Here is a 24,036-nt window from a genome sequence, read left to right on the forward strand (position 1 = left end):
TGCCATACTCTCCTGATTCTCATTTTTGATCTTGGTACTTTTCAGTCTTTTCATTACCTTTTGCCCTTAACTCTTGGGTTCCACGGTATGGCTAAATCTTTATTGATTTACCTAATCCTAGTAAATAAATAAGAACAGTTCCTCTGGATGTAGTGATCCTCTCAAGAGGTGGTCAAAGCTAATTCTAGGCCATTCGAAGGCGAACTTTTCTTAGAGATTCATTTAGTAATTTACTCTATGGACTTTGCTTTCCTCACCTGCCCATACTTTTTACTGAATTCGAAATTCTTCAATCTTTTCTAACTAGCAGTGTAAAAACCACTTTTATAAATAAACATTAAAAAGGGCTGATAAGGCGGACTGCTCATTTTTTCCTTATTTAAGGTTCTGACTGCTCATGACCCGTTAGCAACACGACTGAAATTTCAATCCGTGAAGTTAAACACCCCTAGGTTTGAAAAGTACCTGCACGGATGGCCATGAATACTTCTGTGAACGTCCTTGGAAGCAGGGACACGAAGAGAAGGCAACTTTATCCTAGAGGCAATGAATAACAAATTATAACAATGGGTCACTATGACGTCAGAAAAAGCCAGCCCACCCCCCCAAAAAAAAAATAAAAAACAGAATGACGAGGGACTAACAGATTCTTACCATAACTGTAATGACCATATTAAACAGGCGACTACTGTATGCTCAGACGGCATGGGCTCTTGAACCTTTGAGAGATGTTCACAGCTGTTCATTTGTTACGTTTTTTCTTAAACCTTTTAAAAGAAAAAACACACAGCCTGATTACTGACTGACTGATCGAATGACTGATTTCATGTTCTCTATACCCTCAACAGTTTCAGTTCCCAGTGCACGTGAAAGGAAGGGTTCTGGAAACTTGACAGCAATATTTTTCCATACCGAGTAAATAATCGCAGTCAGAATTTTTTGCTTCTCGCAGTTACATTTATTGTACGCATGGTGTCATCATACAAACTTTCCTGATATATATAATTAGGAAGGTGCGCCAAGTTCATTGTTCTTGCAATGAAATTTTTAGTCAGTGGTGAATGCCGTGGGTGATTCACCTTATGTTGATTATTACTCTAATGCGAATAACAATGCTGCATCTTTACATGTTCATTGATATTAAAAGAAATGACTTTTATTATTTGGTGACATTTAACGCTGGAAGCATAATATTATGAGCTATAAGTCAGCTTGAACAAGTTTCGTGACATCTACTGTACAGCTTTCAGCATCGAAGCTCAGAGACTCGACACAGATGCAGTTTTTAGTTCTAGAGTCTAGCACAGCAATTTTACCACCAACCACTTGTTCGTTCTTGAAAAATATGCACAAAACCTTACTGTTCTACCTCTCACATACACAAACGGTGCATTTACGTGTATACTTAAAGTGGCTGTCTGTTAATAACGACTGAAACACTTTTAATTGTAACTCAGTTTAACTACCCACCGAGGTAACAAAGGGGTAACTAAGGAAATATTTGCATGATATGCCTAAAATAGTGGGAAATTTAAGTAAAGATACCTTTTCATACTAATTTGGACCTCAAGGTCAGATTTCATTTTTTCTGTGCATAGCATGACGAAGAATATTTACTACAGCATGATTCCACTGTGGAAAGAATTATCGGTAGAATGTGGTGTCATTGGCAGGTACTTTATCTCTAAAAGCTGTGTAAAATGCCAAGACTTTTTGAATCATGCGACAAACTCGCGCAGCCTGGTGTAAGCGCCAATGGATCGTGATGAGACTTGGAACTCATAAGAATATGACTGGCAAAAAAAAAAAAAAAAAAAAAAAATAGAAACTATTTACACATCAGTTGAAAGTAAGCAAGTGCCTCATATTAAAATTTCTTCTTTTTTTCCTTCAAAAGTTCTGCCAAGATGAACACTGACGATCCTAGATACGACTGAAATATATATATATATATATATATATATATATATATATATATATATATATATATATATATATATATATATATATATATATATATATAGTGATCTCATAAGCATTTTTACTTTTTAGAGACGGTAACGCCTGGAGATTTAAAATCTTTTAGTTCTCGGCAAGTGTGGTGACAAGGTTGCCACCTCACATGCCCTTTCCTTAACCTCAGCTGACCATGGTACCCATTCACAGCTTGGCTCAAATTAAGCAGTCCAGGATCGATATATAAATATAAATATAATATATATATATATATATATATATATATATATATATATATATATATATATATATATATATATATATATATATTATATTATGTATTGTCTTATATTATATAATATATATACACACATATATATGCATATATATATATATATATATATATATATATATATGCATACATGCATACATATACATACTAATTCATATACATATACTCGTATACTGTGCCGAAGAAGGCAAGTGGTTAGGCAAACTGTCTGAGCATAAGCAAATTGATTTCTTAACACTATGAGCGAAACTTACGAACAAACAGACAAACAGAGAGAGAGAGAGAGAGAGAGAGAGAGAGAGAGCTGAATCCTAACTGAATGTATCCATTTGTCTTCAACTTACGAGCAGCGCACAGAAGACTTCCCGATCCTCTCAAGTGTTACATCTCGGCGCACAGCCTCTTTAATGCGGCCCTAAGTGGTGCTTATTGAGGGAGCTGCACGCTTTCGCAGATAGCAGTAAATACGGTATGACTTTCAATAAATAAACGCATGTGTGTGTCGGTGGGCGCGTGTTTGTGCGTTTGTGTGTGTCTGTGTGTATGTAATCGTGTATGCTTGACCCAGTGTAGGTCTATTTATTCTTCTGTTCACGGTAAATTCGATTATTATCTCTCTGGAAGCTCGTCTTTCACGGCGATGACACGGAAGTATAAGAGTGCAATGTAGGCCTACGAGTATGTCTTGGAATTTTGATCGACTAATCTGGAGAAAGATGAAAAAGGTTGCTACCACATTCAAGAGTGAGGAGGACAGAAAGGAGAGTCTGGAACGGCGGAGATACTTGCACAGGATGAATGTGAAAATACTCTTTTACTCCGTTGGCTTTTGGACCTCATTTCGATGTACTGCGCTTGCGCTGGACTGTTAAGTTTTGTAGAGAAATTTCTTGGTGAGTGGAAATGGCGATTTTTTAAGTATTCACACAGGTGAATGCAGTTAAGGAGCATTCTTTAGGATGAATATTTATATATAAGAGTGCTTTCTCTATCTCTCTCTCTCTCTCTCTCTCTCTCTCTCTCTCTCTCTCTCAAGCACAAGTAGCAACCACATGCGGATGCTGATTAGCTTAAGGCATGTGCTTTTTAATACAGTTTAAGGGCCGCTCGATTGCCGTACACGCTCAAATAAATTTGTGCTTCCTCAAGATTATGGATGAGATATTTGAATACATGTGCATCCAAGCGCATGCATTCTTAATGGTACTGAATTCATAAGTATAACCATGCATTGCATTACTATGCACGAACACGTGTATGACTTAGACCGGTTTGTACGTGTGTGTGTGTGTGTGTGTGTGTGTGAGTGTGCGTATCTCCTGACGGGGAACGACGGAGAATGGGAGGGGGGCGTGTTGAGGGGGAGGGGGGATCTTGAAGGGAGGGAAGGGGAGAGGGGAAGGGAGAGGGAGGGTGAAGGGAGAGTGTTCCAGGTATTGATTCTATGAGGGGTCGCGGCGAAGCCAGCCGTCAGCCTATACTGTTTCCACGGAGCGTTCTCTCTCTCTCTCTCTCTCTCTCTCTCTCTCCCTCTCTCTCTCTCTCTCTCTCTCTCTCTCTCCCTGAATTCCCTAGTGCCTGTCTGGCAGTGCCTTTGTCCACACATTCATCTTCTTAAAGTTCATCCGAACGTGTGTCTGATGAAAAGAACACTCTGAAAGGTCATTTTGTTGAGCGAGACCTTTGATGACGTTTGTGCTTCTATGTTTTTTAAGGCTTAAGATTTTGTAGTGTTTCTCATTGTTTATATATGAAATTAATTCATTATTTATGAAGAATCGGACGTCAATATCCAGCTGTTCGGAAGTTATTAGAGCATACGATTATATTTTTATTTAATAACTCTGATTACGCGTCCGTCCGTCCCAACCTCCCTGCCTGCATGCAATTGCTTCCTCGTCATATTTCATTTGATTTCGCTCCGAAGTTTTTAACAAAGGCGCGCAGTATTCATCCTAAAAAAAGGTGGAAGAGCGCGAAAACAACCGAAATTTATTGCGGCGCCCCTTGCATTCAGCTTCCCTTTTTCACAAAACAAAAATGTTCCACAGTTATTTTTCGCTCTTCTTTTGTCGGTCTTGCGTCTTTGAAGTAGATATCCACTCCCCGCGTAAAAAATGGAAAAAGATAAATAAACAAATAAAAATGTGTATGTGTGTGTGCTTGTATATATGTATGTTTGTGTATATATATATATATATATATATATATATATATATATATATATATATATATATATATATATATATATATATATATATATACATGTATAAATACACACATATCAATATATACATGTATAAATACACACACACATAATATAAATATATATATATATATATATATATATATATATATAATTTATATAAATTTCTTAATTTATTTAAATTATAGGAATTCTAGGATGAGAATCCTTATGGGACTTTGACCCATGTGCCATAGAAAACATGTAAAAATGAGCCGAAGAAACTTCGGCGCAGTCGAGTTTTCTGTCCGGTGGTGGCCTCAGCCACGGCCCATAAAACTCTTAGCTGTGGCCCATGAAACTCAGCCACGGTCCGGTGGTGGCCTATGTTGTTGGTACCTGCAGCGCTGTCAGAAGTATAATCATTGCTAACTTTAACCTTAAATAAAATAAAAAAAAAAACTACAGAGGTTAAGGGCTGCAATTTGGTATGTTTGATGATTGGAAGGTAGATGATCAACATACCAATTTGCAGCCCTCTAGCCTCGGTAGTTTTTAAGATCTGGGTGGACGGACAGATAAAACCGGCGCAATAGTTTACTTTTACAGAAAAATAAAAACACAAATATTTCTTCGAACTACCCAGTCCATTTAAATTTAGAGAAAGAGAACTTCATAGATGGAATTCACCTTGGATAAAAAGAGACAGAGATTCTTAGGAAAAACAAAACGGCAAAGCAAATGAGCACCTCAGAATACAGTACAGCATTTTTTGCGGTTGTAGATTACGTTGGCCTTATGCCAGCACGAGCACTTGCTACAGGAGGAGTTGTAGATAACAGTACATTACATTTAACTCTCTTGGAACACCACAATAAAATCAAGTGAAAAATGCGCCGAAGTTTCTTCGGCGCAATCGAGATTTCTGTTCAATGTATAATGCTGTATGAAACTCTCAGTCACGGCCCATGAAACTCTCAGCCGCGGCCCATGAAACTTTCAGCCAATTTTACAGAAAACTAAAAAACGAAGTGCTGAGTTTGATGCGCTATACAAAGTATTCCGTCTTGTTTTTACTGGCATGTGGCATGTGTTGTTAGCACCTGTAGCGGTACCAGACGCACGATCATGGCTAACTTGAGCCTTAAATAAAATAAAAACTACTGAGGCTAGAGAGCTGCAATTTGGTATGTTTGATGATTGGAGGGTGGATGATCAACATAACAATTTGCAGCCCTCTAGCCTCAGTAGTTTTTGAGATCTGAGGGCGGACAGAAAAAGCCATCTCAATAGTTTTCTTTTACTGAAAACTAAAAAAAGAAGTGCTGAGTTTGATGCGCTGTACAAAGTATTCCGTCTTGTTTTTACTGATTCAAAGTATTCTAACTTCAAAATTAATCCATGAGAATAAAACAGACTTGCAATTGTATAGCATTATAGATTCCAATGCTTTTAACATTAATGCACCATTGAGTAGCCTATTGTCAAAATTACCTGGAGTAGGTGGGAAAAAGACTAAGAGAGAGAGAGAGAGAGAGAGAGAGAGAGAGAGAGAGAGAGAGAGAGAGAGAGAGAGAGAGAGAGAGAGAGCATATTTTTGTTATTACAAGGGAAAACTTAGACAAATGATTAGTATATATATATGTACATATATACGTAGAGAGAGAGAGAGAGAGAGAGAGAGAGAGAGAGAGAGAGAGAGAGAGAGAGAGAGAGAGAGAGAGAACGTATTATTGTTATTGCATGGAACAACTTAGACAAATGATAAGTATATATATATACATATATGGAGAGAGAGAGAGACAGAGAGAGAGAGGCTATCTATTGAGTCCGTTAAGTAAGCAGGTATTAAAGTTTAATCAACGACCACCTGTTCATTGAGAAATTTAGAACTGCAATGAACTACGGCCGATATATTTTTTCTTTTCCAGCGGACCCACCGGAGAGATATATGATTATGAGCCTAAATATGTTATTAGGAGCCTATAAAAACGCAGCGTAATTAGTTGATGATTTTTATTGAGCTGGAAAAATGTGCAGATGACTCTAATGAAAAAGTGTTGTATTGTAAACGAATGTAAATTTAATCGGTCTTGATCCTCATCTAGAGTAAGAGTTCGTTTTGTAAATTCACGAATGCCATAAAAATATCATATCAAGAGGAAAAAAAATACACAAAAAAAGCCGCCAATTACCCCGACTTACGCATGATTATCACGAACGACGTATCGTACTCAATCAAAACTTTTTTTTCTTTCGTGTTTAACTTTTTTTTCGCCTCCAAATAGACGAATTGTCATCGTTATTTGCATCATCATCATCATCATCATCCTCATCGCGACCTATCTGGCATCAATGACCCGTTTGGAATCAAGCTGCAAGGATCGGGAAATATTGCCGATTTTTTTTATCCGTTTTTCTTTTTCAATTTCAGGGTATAGGCGGTAGAGGAGGAGGAGGAGGAGGGTCTGAGCAGCGGTGAAAACGGAGTGGGTGAGGGTGGGGGGGGGGAGGGGACGCTCTAGGAGGGATGTTCGGGGAGGGGGAGGGAGTGGGAGGTGGGGGGCTGTTTATGTCAGCCCCCGTCATAACATTACTCGGCTCATTAACGCCAAGGGATTAAGGTTTCTTTCTATTCCTGACTATTGTCGGATTCATAAAGGATCATTCGGGTAAAGCCGATTTATTTCTGCTCACGTTTTTTTTCCACTTGTATGGTACGTACAGAAAGTGTGTCCGTGTATCTGTAAGTGTGTGTGTGTGTTTGTGTGTATGCAAGTGTGTTTGTGAATTTGTGTGTATATAAGTTAGTGTGTGAGCTCGTATAATTGTGTTGGAATACATACTCTCTCATGTATATGAAAATATAATTATAACACATATGGTACTGATACCACTACGCACACGCCTCAGTTGGTTGATAGAATCCAGCAGTCCACAACAGGCCTCTTAACCTCTTTAACAAATTACCATGCTTAACGGCCGCCCGAGGACAATGACCCGTACCGGTACAGAACACAAATTGAAACCGACCAACCTACGCATGCGCATATACCCACAGTCCCACCGCTCATGCGCACAAAGATACATACAATTTTAAAAAAGGTTATGGAAGATTCCACCTCGTGGAATTCATCCTAGATATAAAAGTTGACGCAGAGTGTCAGGTGACTTGTTTATTTTCTTTTACAATCTTAAGGAAGAGGATGACTGCTGAATTAACACAAACACATATGCACACACATACATACACACAATACACACACACACACACATATATATATATATATATATATATATATATATATATATATATATATATATATATATATATATCAAAATTAGTTAGTGGCTTAATATCTGTACCCAAAATATGAAAATGTCCCAATGTATACATAAAAATTTTGATATATATATATATATATATATATATATATATATATATATATATATATATATATATATATATATATATATATATACTGTATTTTATATATATACATATTATACACATAAATATTTTATATATATATATATACAGTATATATATATATATGTACATATATATATATACACATACACATACATACATACATACATACATACATACATACATACATACAGGTTCTCACGAATATACACGCTAGAGAAAATCTCATCCTTCCCCGCCGCGGCGTGTCAGTCAGTCGGGCGAACAAACGTCTGCATCATTGCTGTCGGTCGGAGGCCAGACATCCCGTTGCTTCGGGTAACTGTCCGGATTTTCTCGCCAGCAGATATATACATTGTGCTCAGTCTGTTGAGGACCATAAGCTGCAGGTCGGGGAAGCCAGTCGGCCCCAGTGCTGGCAGCAAGCAGCAGCTTATTGCAGAGCGAAGCATCGGGGAAGGAATATAGCTTTCCTGGCTTTGCAAACAATAAAAGGTAAATCGAGATTCTGCCTCCCACGTCTTTGTTTCTTTTTCTTTTTTTTTTTTCTTTTGGCCGAGGAGGAGGATAGGAGTTGGAGGATATGAAATTTCGGTAAAAATGAAAAAGGGGATGAGAGAGAGAGAGAGAGAGAGAGAGAGAGAGAGAGAGAGAGAGAGAGAGAGAGAGAGAGAGAGAGATTGACGAATTATACCAACCCAACACGACGAGGAAATAGAGGAGAATCTGATTATTTATCATTGCTTTCATTACGGGTCTTCATTGGAAAAAAAGACAGAGGCACGGAGAGGTATTAAAAAGGACAGAGAGAGAGAGAGAGAGAGAGAGAGAGAGAGAGAGAGAGAGAGAGAGAGAGAGAGAGAGAGAGAAGCTTATTATAAGAAACCTGAAAGCTTTCCGTAGCGCTTCGGATAAATGCAAGTATCTATACCGTAATATTTTTGACCAACCATTTTTTTTGTAGTTGTTCTTACAGCTGATACTCGAAGGAATTTTCATTATAATACCAAAGCAAAGATGAGGTCACTTTCGTATCATTTCTTTTATTAGCATGTATCAGTAATTACTTGGAATGCACATGAGAGAAAGAAAGAGAGAGAGAGAGAGAGAGAGAGAGAGAGAGAGAGAGAGAGAGAGAGAGAGAGAGAGAGAGAGAGCGAAACTTAATATTGTAGCCGTAGTGACTGAAAGGTGTTCACTGTGACAATAGTCTATTGCTTTCATGAGACATATCAGTTCACCTCTCCATTAATAGCTTTTTTCTCTCTGTCTGTCTGTCTGTCACTTCCTCCATAGCACATTCGTGTGCTGACGCTGCAATTTGCAATCTGAAAGATGCTTGCGTTAAGGGTTAAGTCAGTTACAACGCCATTATTCTGAAATGTCCAATGCCCAGTGTTACCCTTTGTTAAAATGCGTTATTGTAATGGAATTTAACATGAAGGGATTGAATATACAGAACTGTCCTCTATCGTAGGCTGGAAAGTGGGCCTCAGTTTGACATGAAATTCCAATAACGTAACTTTTAAAAAAAATAAATAAAATAAAAATAAAAAATAAAACTCCTGAGAGAACGCTACAAAGTGAAAAAAAAAACACTTGTTTTAAACAACTGTGTTTTTCGATACTGGATTTTTGCTAACTGCATTTTCAAATTCAGGATATCTTATGCCTTAATTTTTGCTGGAATGTAAATTTTTACAAATATACCCACTGTGGTACCTAGCTAGCCATTAAATCTCCATAATTATTTAAATCCCATCACATTAGACATAACGAATGGATATAGAGAGAAAAAAATAAAATTTTCGACTCAAAATTCGACCGGAGAGAAGCGCATATGGGGATCAAAGTACTAAGAGAAAGGGAGCATTACACGGCCAATGACGCTGTGGTTCATTTCTTCCCAATTTTGAACGCGCGACCATCCTTATGGATTCCCTGCCGGCGTTTAACAAGATAAGTCTCCTGTGTTTGATCTCATTATCAGCGGACTTTGTCGCACTTTATTGGTTGTAAATCAATGATAAAAGAGAATTGTGCGTGGACGTCTGGTCGAGTTGGAGGAGGGGAGGTCGTAGGTCCGTAGGGAACAGGGGCGGGGGTTCTGGTTGTGCCACTGTGAAGTCTGTCACCAATATTATTTATATTTCCATTTCTTGAGACCGACCAATCTCTCGTTCACTGGAAAAGTGAGGAACGATATGCGTGACCTTTTCTCAGTGGAATCTATGGGAATGTTTACCCTTGAATGAGACACGATGCGCAAACTCCCCGTAGGGGAATAGTGCCGTCAGTGCACTTCATGCGGTGCACTGTAGGCATTACTTAAAGCTCTTTGCAGCGCGCCTTCGGCCCCTTTCGTTCCTCTTACTGTACCTCCTTTCGTATTCCCTTTCTTCCATCTTACTTTCCATCCCTCTTCTAATAGTTGATTCGTAGCGCAACTGCGAGGTTTTCCTCCTGTTACACCTTTCAAACCTTTTACTGTCAATTTCCGTTTCAGCGCTGAATGACCTCATAGGTCCCAGTGCTTGGCCTTTGGCCGAAATTCTGTATTCAATTCAGTTCAGTTCAGTTCACAAGCTGACCAAGATTTAAGATCTCTCTCTCTCTCTCTCTCTCTCTCTCTCTCTCTCTCTCTCTCTCTCTCTCTCTCTCTCTCTCTTCCCTCCCTCTCTCTCTCTTCGTTAACAACGAAGTTAGTGAAGGTGATCAGAGCACACTCAATATTAGAGCACCTTTATTGTCACCTTTACTGACACTTAAAATGCATAACGATTTATAAGAAACCAATATAAAAAAAAACATCATCAGAATGTCAGAAAGGGGAGAAAAATAGGAAAACAGACCGAAAATACTAACCAACAAGAGAGACACCTCAACATACAAAAACAGCAACACAAGTAGGAACATTCGTAAAAGTAACGAGGAAACAGTCTTGTCTTTTCCTGTTATCCTTGCTCAAAGGTTGTATTAGCTGCTCTGGAACTGTCTCGAAGCCTTTCGAGACTTTTTTTTTTTTTTTTTTTGCAGTCTTCTCTCCCACATCCCAGCTCGCATGAACACGCAAAAATGAATTGATTAGCACTCATGGGATGAATGGAAAGTATGGCCTGAGAGAAGAATGGTATAATTTCTGGGAAGAAGGAGAGAAAGAAAGGGTTTGTATTTACACACAATGACAAACGCACGCACATACATGTAGACATATATACACATATATATATATTTATATTTATATTCATATATACATATATATATATATATATATATATATATATATATATATATATATATATATATATATATATATATATATATATATATATATATATATATATATATATATATATATATATATGTATGTATGTGTGTGTGTATGTACACAATAACAATCCTAAAATAGTTATTAACTTCTAAAGCAACCTTTCACAGAATGAACTGCCTATATGTAAAACGAAAAGAATATGGAAAGAAAAAACAAACAAATAAAACAAGTATATAATAACAAGCATTCACATAGCCAAAAAAAAAAAAATCGTAAAGTCCAAGGCAATGGAGCATGTTGCTTGAAAGCGTACTCTTGCCCCAACGCTAATCCACGAACTCTTCCTTCCCGCGCGAAGTTCACAATAAAACCTCCCTCTAATGGCATCGAACATCTTCCGGTGTCAGACAATAATAATAAGTCACACCTAATGAATTGCCCAGACTGCCCCACAAAGATAAGTCATTAGGAGTAACGCGTTTCCTTAATGTCTCCCCTTCCGAAAATTAACTTCCCTCATTAATTTTAGGCTCTTTTTTTTTTTTTTGCACGCGACGCGAAGTCATTCAAATTCGAAGGCATTTGTTAAGCACTAATTGGCATGTCATCGGGTCGACTAATTGGCAATTTTTGCGTCATGCGCCATCACGGAAAATGAGCTTGCCAGCTCGTAAATACTTTAAGTTTCGGACGCACCGTGTGATATATGAATGCGTAAATACTTCAACGTTCGGACTCAGTTATTTTGACAACGCCCATGTTTTGATTTTTTGTAATTTTGGATGACGTAATTGAATCAAAAGCCAATATAAGAATTTACAGTGAAAATAGGTTTTTTTGTATTGTATTGTATCTCCCTTGTCTATGTACATCGCTCTTATGTGAAATAAAGGATTATTATTATTATTATTATTATTATTATTATTATTATTATTATTATTATTATTATTATTATTATTATTATTATTATTATTATTATTATTATTATTATTATCAGATCGAATTTTTCTTCCCTCAAGAAGTTGAGCCTACTAAGGCTTTACTGATTCATTTCCAATGAGAGAACTACATTTTAATAATCATGGCCCTCTTAGTTTTCAGAATAACAATAATAAAAAAAAAGGACAATGTTAATACATTCTAGTTAAGCCGGATGGTAATTTACAAGAAATTATGACGTTCCATTTCGAAAGTTCATAAGCGCCCCATTTACATGTCTCCTTGCACATTTAATGCAATAAAAGTTCATGCAACCATATATGTTTTAGTTCTTTCTCTCGGTAATATCTCGGCATTAGGGAAATTCATGTAAAGTTTCATCATGACTTCATAAAGCTGTTAATTAATCAGCCGAGGGCGACGATGACGTTATAAATATCTATCACTAGACTCAAACTGACTTTAGCCATTGAATAGTCTGACTAAGTGACGCACCTTTCAGAAATGTCTTAGACTCCTATTAAAATGTATTATCGTCCACTTGGATAGAGGAGCATGTTTTCGAAATTTTGTGAGGTCTTATAGATAAGTGATAATCTTTGTTAACTAAAAAGTATTTCTATTGTTTATTTCTATAATTGTATGGTAATTTAGAATAAGGTATGTTTCGTCCCCCTTGTGTCTTTAAAATTCAGTTTCACTTGCGGACTTTCAAAGCAATTGACCTACGCGAGCGGTCTGGCTGGTGAATTTTCAAGCGTGGACAAAAAACAGCAGATTAATACTCTTATCTCTTAATTTTATAGTTTTATTAATAGAATTTCACTTAATGATAGGAGAGTAAGTAAACTGGACACGAAAAATTCAGTTCGGGTAGCATAAGGAAATGGAAAAAAAACATGTAATGTATAAGGAGACCATAAACGCTTTCACCAAAATTATAACTATAGAACCAATGAGAAACTAATGGCTAATCCCTACTCTTTGCGAGCGCATTACGATGGTGCAACATGCTATAAAAAATATAAAATTTTTCCTTTGAATTAATGCCTTCGAAAACTCCCTCATATTGCTGCTGCTGTAATTCATTTAAAGTTATATACCACTGACACCATTATGTTATAACTAGATATTTAGATCAGCAAAAGAGAATGCCTAAATTATTACCTATTTCCTGTCCTAAAGGACAACGATAATCACATTTATTGTTACCCCATTTCACACTAAATAAATCAATATATCTGTAGCCAGGCTTTCATGATTCTAGTGTATGAAAGATTCCATTGGCAAAGAGTGGATATAATGTTAAAATGCAATGAAGTAATGAGCACTGACAATAAAAAAAACTATAAACGAGGAGCTACTAAAGCAATAATGTTATTTCAAAACTTAAAACATTATTTGAACTAACATCTCACTATTAACCAAACGGGAGTATCTGTATAAAAACGATACTTGTTCATAACACTGCAGGCAAGAAATGATGTAGGTCAGTTATCAAAACATTACATCGTAGAGCCAGTTCATTTTGATATTGGCTTAACTCTGCTTCTTAATCTAAATGTATTCATATCTTACTACCGATTAGCAGTGAACAACAATTTTTGTTTCTTACCTTCTAACATGCACTTCGTCTTCTTACCTTCTAACATGCACTTCGTCCTATTGTAGTTTTTTTTTTTTTATTGTGGCTTATGACTGTTGGCATTTCGAACCAAAGCCGGCTTGGATCCATGTTTAGTCGATTACGCAGGTCTTTCGACAGAGCTTGCTCATGCTCCTTCAAACAACCTGTAAATGAACGAGACTTAGATTGTGGTTTTAGCAGTACGAGGTGTTTTGAAGGATAAAATAACGATTTGAAAATAATCTTCCCCATTCTGCTGACTGCGAAATTTCAATAACTCACAATACTGAGGTTAAAACCAAAGCAAAATGCAAAATTGGTAAACAGGCTATATGAACGTTGCAAGCAGAATAAAGAACATGATGGTAAAAAACGAGATAGAACTTTTCTCCGCTCTTCGCCTTTGCTGCCAAATGTACAAAAAGCAATAAGACTGACAGGCTCACTAGCTATTTGGGAAAGGGCCACAGTCTAGACAAATGAGGTGAAGCACCCCTGTGGAAGGGACGACTGAGCACGTGCTCTGTCGTACGCGTGATATTCCGTTCCTCGAGTTCATGAAACGTGAACTGAACGTGATTTCTCATCCGTATTATATGTACTTTTCATCCTTCTTCGTTGAATTGATGAGATAAAATCAACGGCTATTAAATTAACTGTTGAACTTAACTATCATACCATAAAGTCTATAAAAATGTAAGTTTTATAGCTCGTATGGACAGTTTGTTCGTTAATAAATAGGGTATTTTTTCCCTGTCTTAGGAATAGTTATTTATATACTTACAATTCCACGATATTCGAAATATGAAGTATATAATAGAATATTTCTATCGATACTCTAATGAAGATACACAATTACAATGCATATATATGTATATATACATACATATATATGTATATATATGCATATATACATATATATGTATATATGCATATGTACATATATATGTATATATACATATATATACATACATATATATACATATAAATGCATATATATGTATATATACATACATACATATATACATATATATACATATAAATGCATGTGTGAATGTGTGTATGTATTAGAGTTACTGGAGGCAGTAATTCGACATAAGTCAGCTGTTTCTAGTTCCCTAAAATGAAATGAAGTCTATAAACGCTGGATGCCATGGACGAAATATCATTTCATGTATGTATCTCAGTACCTTGAAGTGAAATATATTTATCTACCGTTGGATTAAGCTATCCCTTAGCACTTCTTCCTTCAAGCAGCTGTAAAACAAAACCATACTATGGAAACATGTCTAATATAACTTAGGCTACCAAAGAGAGTAAAACGAGATAATTATGGTCTTATATATTCGTCTCAGTTACCTGGAGATTAGAATTAACTGTATTTGATTAAACACATATTTTATGGTCCGGTTTTAGTGGCCGCTGTATAGAAAAGGGTTCGCTTTAGTGAGAGAAACCCACCGAAGTTAACTTAAAATTAACAATGTATATTTCATTTCTTACTGAAAAGTGAAATTATCCTCGGAGAGAGTACGGCATAACGTTGGCTTAAGATGTTTAAAGTTGGTTTTAACGTCCGCAAACCTTGCTCCATCAATTAGTAATTTGATATGTACAGTATATATATATATATATATATATATATATATATATATATATATATATATATATATATATATATGTGTGTGTGTGTGTGTGTGTGTGTGTGTGTGTGTGTGTGTGTGTGTGTGTGCGCGCTTGTGTGTCTGTCTGTCTGTCTGTATGTACACACACACACACACACACATATATATATATATATATATATATATATATATATATATATATATATATATATATATATATATGCATATGTGTGTGTGTGAATGTACACATATACGAGAATTTTTGTCAATTATACAAATGCTAAGCCAAAAATATTGTTGGACATCGAATTCACTCTACCTTCGGAATAACATCCACCCAAAGGAATTATAATTCAAAGGTGTTTCTGTGTTGGCAAGGACTCATTACAGAGTAGCTATAGGTGTTTCTTTACTACTGTAAGTAGACATATTGCTTTAAGGATGAGGCTAGTATCTCGATGTCAAAGCTCCCAATGATATGAATTTAACTGCAAACAACGTCTATAGTAACTATGTTGATCAGAAGACCAGTGATATTAGAAACACGTATGTATGTATGTATGTATGTATGTATGTATGTATGTATGTATGTATGTATATTTTTCTCGAGTTAGCGTACATGGACGTCTAAAGGAAAGGGAAATTACAGATGACTAGTTACTGGTTATGGGATAAATGAACTTTTTTTCGGATACAGGTTTCTCAAAGACCTCATCTATAAATCAGGCTTTCATTGCCCGTAGATACAAATACATGATAAAAGATGTCTTAGCAAGGATGATCTCAAGCATCTAAATTCTGAAATCACAAACAGTGAACCTTTAGAGTCAGAGACCCCGGGATGCATGTTTTTAATTTTAATGTATATACTTATACGATATTTTTTTGCATTTACACCTTCGCTGTACGCCTAACGAATCAAACTGAAATTATGAGAGAGAGAGAGAGAGAGAGAGAGAGAGAGAGAGAGATGAACTAAAGCATCATTAACTTCCAAATTGGAAATTAGGAAACGTGTGCCAAATTATAAAAAAAAAAAAACACTTGCATATGAGCCTGTGAGATTACCATAAGACACAGATGATTTATGGACATCAATATTATTATCTGATTTTTTTTCTAATCGTTACATATACGAAACACGCCCACAAACCCTAAGAAGTTCTGCAACTACACATTTGTGAGTTATTTAAATTATTTTAATCTTCTGTTGTGGTTTCAGGGGACTGGCTCGCAAATGTAACTGAATTTCATAATAACTCAGTATTAGTAATATTATTCGCTATAAGGGTAATAGTAGATTCGAAAACATTACCTTGAGAATAATCGTTTTCTTTAATTAATGATAATAATAATCGACTTTATTTGTAATACAGACAAGGAAAGTAAGTGAATATGTATGGGATGGTTTGACTAAGTCGTGATACGCACACCAGTTCTCTTGGCACTTGAGCACTTTGCAACACTTACTGGACACATTAAGGCAAGGGCCTGTGCAGGAATAAGCCTGTATAATCTACACCAACCAACCAAAGTGCATGCTCAACAGAGGCAATGAATCAATACATAATGAGCTTGCCTCATTTATTTATGTACAGGATGAATTTCCTTCATTCATGTGATTTCATTAAAATGATAATAATAATAATAATAATAATAATAATAATAATAATAATAATAATAATAATAATAATAATTATTATTATTATTATTATTATTATTATTATTATTATTATTATTATTATTATTATTATTATTATTATTATTATTATTATTATTACTGTTATTATCATTAAAAAGAATGGCTGTATTATCCGAATTTATCTTATATCGTGTCTTTTCTATTATTATTATTATTACTACTACTACTACTGCTACTACTGCAAATAGCAGTAGCAGTAGTAGTAAGAAAGTAAGAACCAGAAATAAGCTTACATTAGGAATGTTCCGTTAAAATATCGTGAAACTGATTTCGAAGCAAGCGTTCAGGCACCTAGACTAACATGTCTCGAAAAAAACTTGATAATATTAATGCTAACAACGGCAATTTACACTCTAAAATTCCAGGCAATTAGAGCCAGAAGCGATGCTAATGTTACTCATAGTAATTACACAATTAAAAGAAAGATCTTATTGCCAAACACTTAAAGATCTCCGCAATTCTTAAGGCAAAGAATTAGACGTGAGAAACTCAACAGGAGTCGGTGTTTTGAATTTTGAAAGCGATTTTGTAATAATTTTGATTTCACTGCAATATTTTGTCTGTCGTTTTCTGTAGCAAATAGTTAAAAATTCGTAAGAAACTCAGATAAGCCAGGAATCACAATTAATATTTTGTAATATTATATATGTATATATATATATATATATATATATATATATATATATATATATATATATATATATATATATATATATATATATATATATATATGTACATACACATATATATTTTTTCTTCTGGTCACCGGAAGTGCAGATGATTCAAGTATCTTATTTCAACAAGAACTTATTGAAATAATAATTCGCGTTAAAGGTCAGGTAAATCAAGGATCACATTTGAAATTTTGAAGAAGCGTTGTAATATCTTTATATATATATGTATATGTGCAATATATGCATAATACAATAATTGCATTATTACTATGAATAAAATATCAATGTCCATTAGTGAGAAGCTCAACAAAAACCGGCATGTCGAATTTAGAGAGTTGAAATCCATTTTTAATTTCTCTGTATATCAGCTGAATTCCTTTCAAATCTGCATTATGCTCATAGCCCTCATACACACAAACACACAAAGCAACATACAATTGCACGCAAGGGCAAGCACAAACCATGCATGCATGCATCCACGCTCTCAGATCCTGGTGCGCCAATTCTTAAAGCACTCATACTTTAAATTAGATTTTTTCTTCTTTCTTTCGCAAGTGACCTCATTGCTTGAGGACATTCTAAGTTTGGAAATAATGAAGCAAATAAAGAAAAGAGTTGGCGGGCCCCCACCCGACAACCGTGGGGGGGGGGGCGCTCCGAATCAGTATTCCGGGGGCCATCCCGCCGTATACACGGCTCCCTCTATCGATTTTAGAGACGGCCCTGACTACGGTTTTCTTCCCAGATATTTTTTGGCACTCCTATCTCCCGGCCCCCGTTAAGCTTTTACCCGCAATTAAGGAATTATTTTCTCGCCCTCTTTTAGATAAGTTTACATAAATCATACGACCGAGGTAATGGATCAATATTTTTCCCTCTCCCCTACTCCCGAGGAGCGAATGTCTGAGAAAGCGAGAGGGAAAAAAAAAGTTTGCTTTTTTTTCCCCCTCTCTTTCCTTCGAGATCAAATGGTGAAACATTTCAGTAGTCTCCTTCCTGACTTTCTACCTCTTGCCTACAAATCAAATTGACTACACCATAATTTAGCCGGGAGTGTATTCGTTGGGTATTAAATTGACGGACATGGCTGAGTGCGGCCCATTGGTTAGCCCCGCCCACTTACATCCCCCCCCTGACAACATCCTCTCCCCCAGCAACGCTGGTCGTAACGTGCCATGCACTGCTAGACGCATTTTTAAGTGGGTCCCATTTTCAAGTCTCTCTCAAACGCATTCTTGCTCTATTGCAGGAGAATACGAATTTATTATGGCAAGACTTTGATTGATATGGAAAAAGAGTGCGTCGGACGATGTACCTCAGGCGTTAAAGCATGTGGATAAAAGCTTTTGTTTCTGGGAGTGCAAAGATGACAGCTGATTGGCTAAGCGCACGAGGCCCCGCCCCCTTCTCCACTCCGCCAAATGGTCGAAGATAATGTCGGATGATTTAGCCCAAGTTAACTACAGGCAATACCCACGGCCATAGCAGAATACCGATTGTTCCTAGTAAGACTCGTTGTGCTGTAGACCGGTATTACTTTGATAAAAGACTAAAAATTGAGGGACGATTCGAACGTGTTCGGTTGCGTGAGAGACTGCCGAAGGAAGAAGGCGTGAGCTATATCGTCCCGGGCCCAGACCTGACGAAGCTGTCGGGAGTCTGTCCGAAGCTCGGCCAAGCCCAGGGACTTCACTGAGGCTTCGGGAGCTTCAGCAGTAAGCTCTTCGTACAACCAGCGACTTGGGCGGGATTTTCGAAAGATTTGGAGTGGCAAGGGGTGGACTAGCGGCGTCGGAGGCGACGGCCGATCTCCGTGGACTCCGACGGGCCAGGATTGAGCGTCGTCGGTGATTCCCGCGGATGCCGGAGGATTGGCCCGACTTGCCGCGACTTACGACCTGATCCGAACTGAGCCGAATTTACCGCTGTGGAAACCGTGACTTGGACGTGTTGCTCCTGAGTGGGCAGTGAGTGAGGGGCCCCACTGCGGTGGAGGTGGTGGTGGTGGTGGTTGTGTGGTAGAGGTGGAGGTGGAGTTGCTTCCGGTCTCGAAGAGGAGTCGTGGGGGGCGTCCCCCCTTTCTTAGGATACCTACTACCGAAGGAGGTTAAAGGATCATTCGCATGTAAAACCCTCGCTTCCTCCTCCTCCTCCTCCTACTCCTCCTCCTTCTCCTGACGATTGGTGACTTCTTTGAAGGATATATATTAGCGAGGGTCGCTGCCATGGAGGGCCTCGCAGCAGGCCTTCACGAGGGCCTCACTCTTGTAGATCTGCAGCCCCCGTCGCTCGCCCATGACCCGTCTCACACGCCCACCCACGCCCATGATCATGTCCACTCTACACACGAACATTCCCACGCCCACGACCCTACTCACACATCATCGCACGGCGCACACGAACACGCCCATGGCCATGACCACAGCCACCCTTCTTCCCACTCGCACGAGCACGCCCACACTCACGCCCACGATCATCCTCACACCCCGGCCCACAGCCACGAACACCGTCACAGACACACCCCCGCCCACGTCCATGATCACACTCAAGCCTCAGCCCACCCATTAGATGTGTCTCACGCCCACGACTCCGTTCATTCCCTGTCCCACGTTCACACTTCTTCACATGTCACGCCCACGTCACACTCTCACGCATCGCTCTCCTCACCCCATCAGACGGCTGTGGGTGGACTTCGCGGGCCACCGCCCTTGCACCCGCTCACTCCAACGCCCTCGTCTACAGTCCTGCCGCCCACTCCGACGGACAAGAAGCCACCTATTGCCGGTAAGTGATTTGGAAATTATTTTGGCTCGGTACACTTTTTTTTTTTTTATTTTATTGCAGCTTCAGTAGCATCAGTATTTACTAAATGAATATTCGTATTTCGAATAATTTTATTTTTGCTGTCCCAGTGTTTTTTGTATTCACTGAATACACTTCCGTATTTCCAACATGTTTGCCATTCTCATTTTCGATGTCAAATTATTCTAGTACTCATGTTCCTTATAATCGTCATTATTATTCTCGTACACCAGACTATTCTAGCAATGATGTTTCTTCATTATCCGCACTTCTGAATTTAGTTGCTTAGCGTTATGTTGGTTTATAGATATCTTTGAAAGTTCTCCAAATTGAGCATGGCCGCACTGTCCTGATAATGATTTAATCATTTTTATTTTATTGCTAAGCATAAGGTATACGAAGGCGCAAATTTACTGTAGAGTTTGAGAGTAGCTTAAATATATCACTCTATCTATCTATCTATCTATATATAATATATATATAATATATATATATATATATATATATATATATATATATATATATATATATATATATATATATATATATAATTCACATTTATTTATCCATATATATATATATATATATATATATATATCCATCCCCTTGCACGCAGCTTATAGGCTACATGCCTCTGTCACGTTTGTTTCCAAGTGTTGATTTATAAATTTATATTTGTCGTCAGAGAATTTTCCATGTGAAAAAATTTTCGAAATTCTCAGTTAGATGTTATTTCTTAGGTTTGATCTATTTTTGTGACCTTGAATTTGTTAGAGAGTTAATCATAAGCATATTCATAGGATTTGTGAGTGTTTGTGCACCATATAAGCATACAGGATTTCATATTAAAACTGAAATACACAAGCTCGAACACACACACACATATATATATATATATATATATATATATATATATATATATATATATATATATATATATATATATATATATGATATGGCCTCATTTAGCTGATATTTACACTGATGGAGGATTCCAAGTATCCTCCGAGTAAGTTATTTCTCTGAGATCAACCCTTTCGATAATTACGTGTCATTTATGTCCTAAATGTATATTAGCTTTTCACGGAAGGAGAGAGAATGTCCTGTTGGCATTTTCAAACAAACCCTTTAGCTTACAAGCATGAAATTCTCAACTCTCTCTCTCTCTCTCTCTCTCTCTCTCTCTCTCTCTCTCTCTCTCTCTCTCTCTCTCTCTCTCTCTCTCTCTCTCTCTCTCTCGTGTATTACAAGGTCCCATGTGGTCTGGGCATATCGCCGGGCGGCCGCGTAGCGATTCTTATCGCCCGCGTCTTATCAGAGGCACCGACTTAACCACTGCCGCTTATCAAGGTGTGAAAAACCTTGTCTTGATTCTTAGCGAGCTTGTTATAGTAGACGACAGGAGAGGCCAGGGTTGGTGGTTGGGAGGGGGGGGAAGAGAGGGGGAGGGGGTGGGAGTGAGATAAAGAGAAGGAGGACGTGAAGTCTCCTCAATTTATCGTGAAAGCAGGAGGTCTGACTTCTACGGTAAACAGGGTATGTGTCCCTCTGCTGCCTCGTAAACACTTTGGACTTATGGCTGTATTTGTGTTTGTGGATGGTGTGTATGCGCACGAGCAGTATACTTATTCTTGTATACATTTATATTTATTTATATATATATATATATATATATATATATATATATATATATATATATATATATATATATATATATATATATATATATATATATATATATATATATTTATTATAAACCAAGAGTTAAAATATATATATATATATATATATATATATATATATATATATATATATTATATTATATTATATTATATTATAAACCAAGAGTTAAACAGGTTTGAATGGAGGTCAGTTAGTCTTAAAAATGACTAATTCTTTTTTCCTTTTATCTCTAGCCTTGAGGAGTTCGTTGTCAGCCAATGCTTAATAATTTAGAAGTTGTTGTATAATGAATTGTTTGAACAAGTTTCGCCAAAATACGTTCCTCTGTTCTCCAGACTTTTTGCAGAGACACAAACAGGTTTAGCGAAGTGAACTGAATCCTCTCAATTTGGTTGGCTGAGGTGGTAATTCTACAGTATAATAAACATCTAAATGAACAGTTTACTTGTACAGTCTTATTTTACAAAATACAGCTATTGTTATTATTATATTTTCCTTTTTATTATTATTATTATTATTATTATTATTATTATTATTTATTATTATTATTATTATTATTATTATTATTATTATTGAGTTAAAACTACAAAATATACGGAAGTCATAGTGATGATAAAAATGAAGCTACGTTGTTTAGTGTTTACTGTAAGTCTGTTTCTATGAGAGGGTGTTAGATGCATTTGTGTCTATATCAGTACCGTTATAAGCATTTTTAAATCTTAAAGCTGCATAATACTCAAAGGAATTTCCCTCTGTGAATTCGGAAAAGTAATATAGCGCAAACCTTAATTAAGAGAAAGAAAAAAAATCACAATGGGAAAAATAATTAAGATTGACCCTGATTTCTTAATATATATTGATTTTCAGAGTCCAGTGCATGCGCTGTTTTTATGGAACAGTTTCATGAAATGTTTATTTGTATTTTTTTTTTTTTTTTGCTTTTGTTTCGAAATGGGGTTAGAAATTTTGAAAAGGTGTCATTGCAAGTATATGCCGAAGGATTACGGTTGAATAATAATAATAATAATAATAATAATAATAATAATAATAATAATAATAATGATGATGATATTAATACTAATATTGATATCAATATTAATAATAAAAGCTTGTTTAGTAGGCTAATAGAGAATGACAGCGGATTTCTTTTTAAGGTTGTCTCTTTTGAGGTGATAAAAATGAAGTAGATTCTACACTACGTTCCTCATTGCTCAGTGAAATCCAGCGTTAAATGTGTATTTTTAGAATCAGAATTTTTGAATTGTGTCGACTCCTAGAATTCCTTTTGAAAGACTAATGATGATGGAAACTTGAGTTGGTGACCCACGTCGATAATGTCGATTTTCAGAATTGTAAAACTCAATTTCATGAACCATTCCGGTAATGTCGATTTTCAATATTTTGAAACAGTGGAGACATCTTTAAAAAGGAATTCGAGATTCAGTAGCTCAAAAAATTTGATTAGAGATGAACAGCAAGAATCCATATCGCTTTCGCCATCAGGAGTGACAAAAAAATCTTTCGTGACCAAAACGACCTATCGACGAGTTCGCCTCAGCTGACGAGAGAAAGTTAGCGATCGGCAGAAATGGCTTCTGGTTGAAACTCATATTAATGCAAAAAAAAATTTAGGATGATTTTTTGCATTACATGATCATGATCAATTAGTTTTCCGATTCTTTTATTTCTTCATAACACGATCTCTGATGTGTGTGTGTGTGTGTGTGTGTGTATGATTGCCGAAATGCGATCTGTAGAATTTTCATCTACGAAGCTAAAGGTCCTACGTTTGACTCAGGGGCGAATGGATACACTCTAAGAAAATCCATTGTGGGTTACTGACCTCAACG

At 36.6% G+C, this 24,036-nt stretch overlaps 1 protein-coding gene across 1 annotated transcript in view; it reads left to right on the top strand.

The window, feature by feature from the left end:
• Positions 1-19,145: 19,145 nt before the first annotated feature.
• LOC136849054 (pituitary homeobox 2-like) overlaps positions 19,146-24,036 on the top strand; it is a 103,603-nt gene continuing 98,712 nt past the window's right edge. Inside the window, exon 1 of the mRNA XM_067121960.1 lies at positions 19,146-20,485. Within this exon, the coding sequence (XP_066978061.1) occupies positions 19,927-20,485 (559 nt within the window). The 5' untranslated portion in view covers positions 19,146-19,926. The remainder of the gene's footprint in view (positions 20,486-24,036) is intronic.

The sequence above is a fragment of the Macrobrachium rosenbergii genome, chromosome 20, assembly GCF_040412425.1.
Source record: "Macrobrachium rosenbergii isolate ZJJX-2024 chromosome 20, ASM4041242v1, whole genome shotgun sequence".
Lineage (NCBI taxonomy): Eukaryota > Metazoa > Arthropoda > Malacostraca > Decapoda > Palaemonidae > Macrobrachium > Macrobrachium rosenbergii.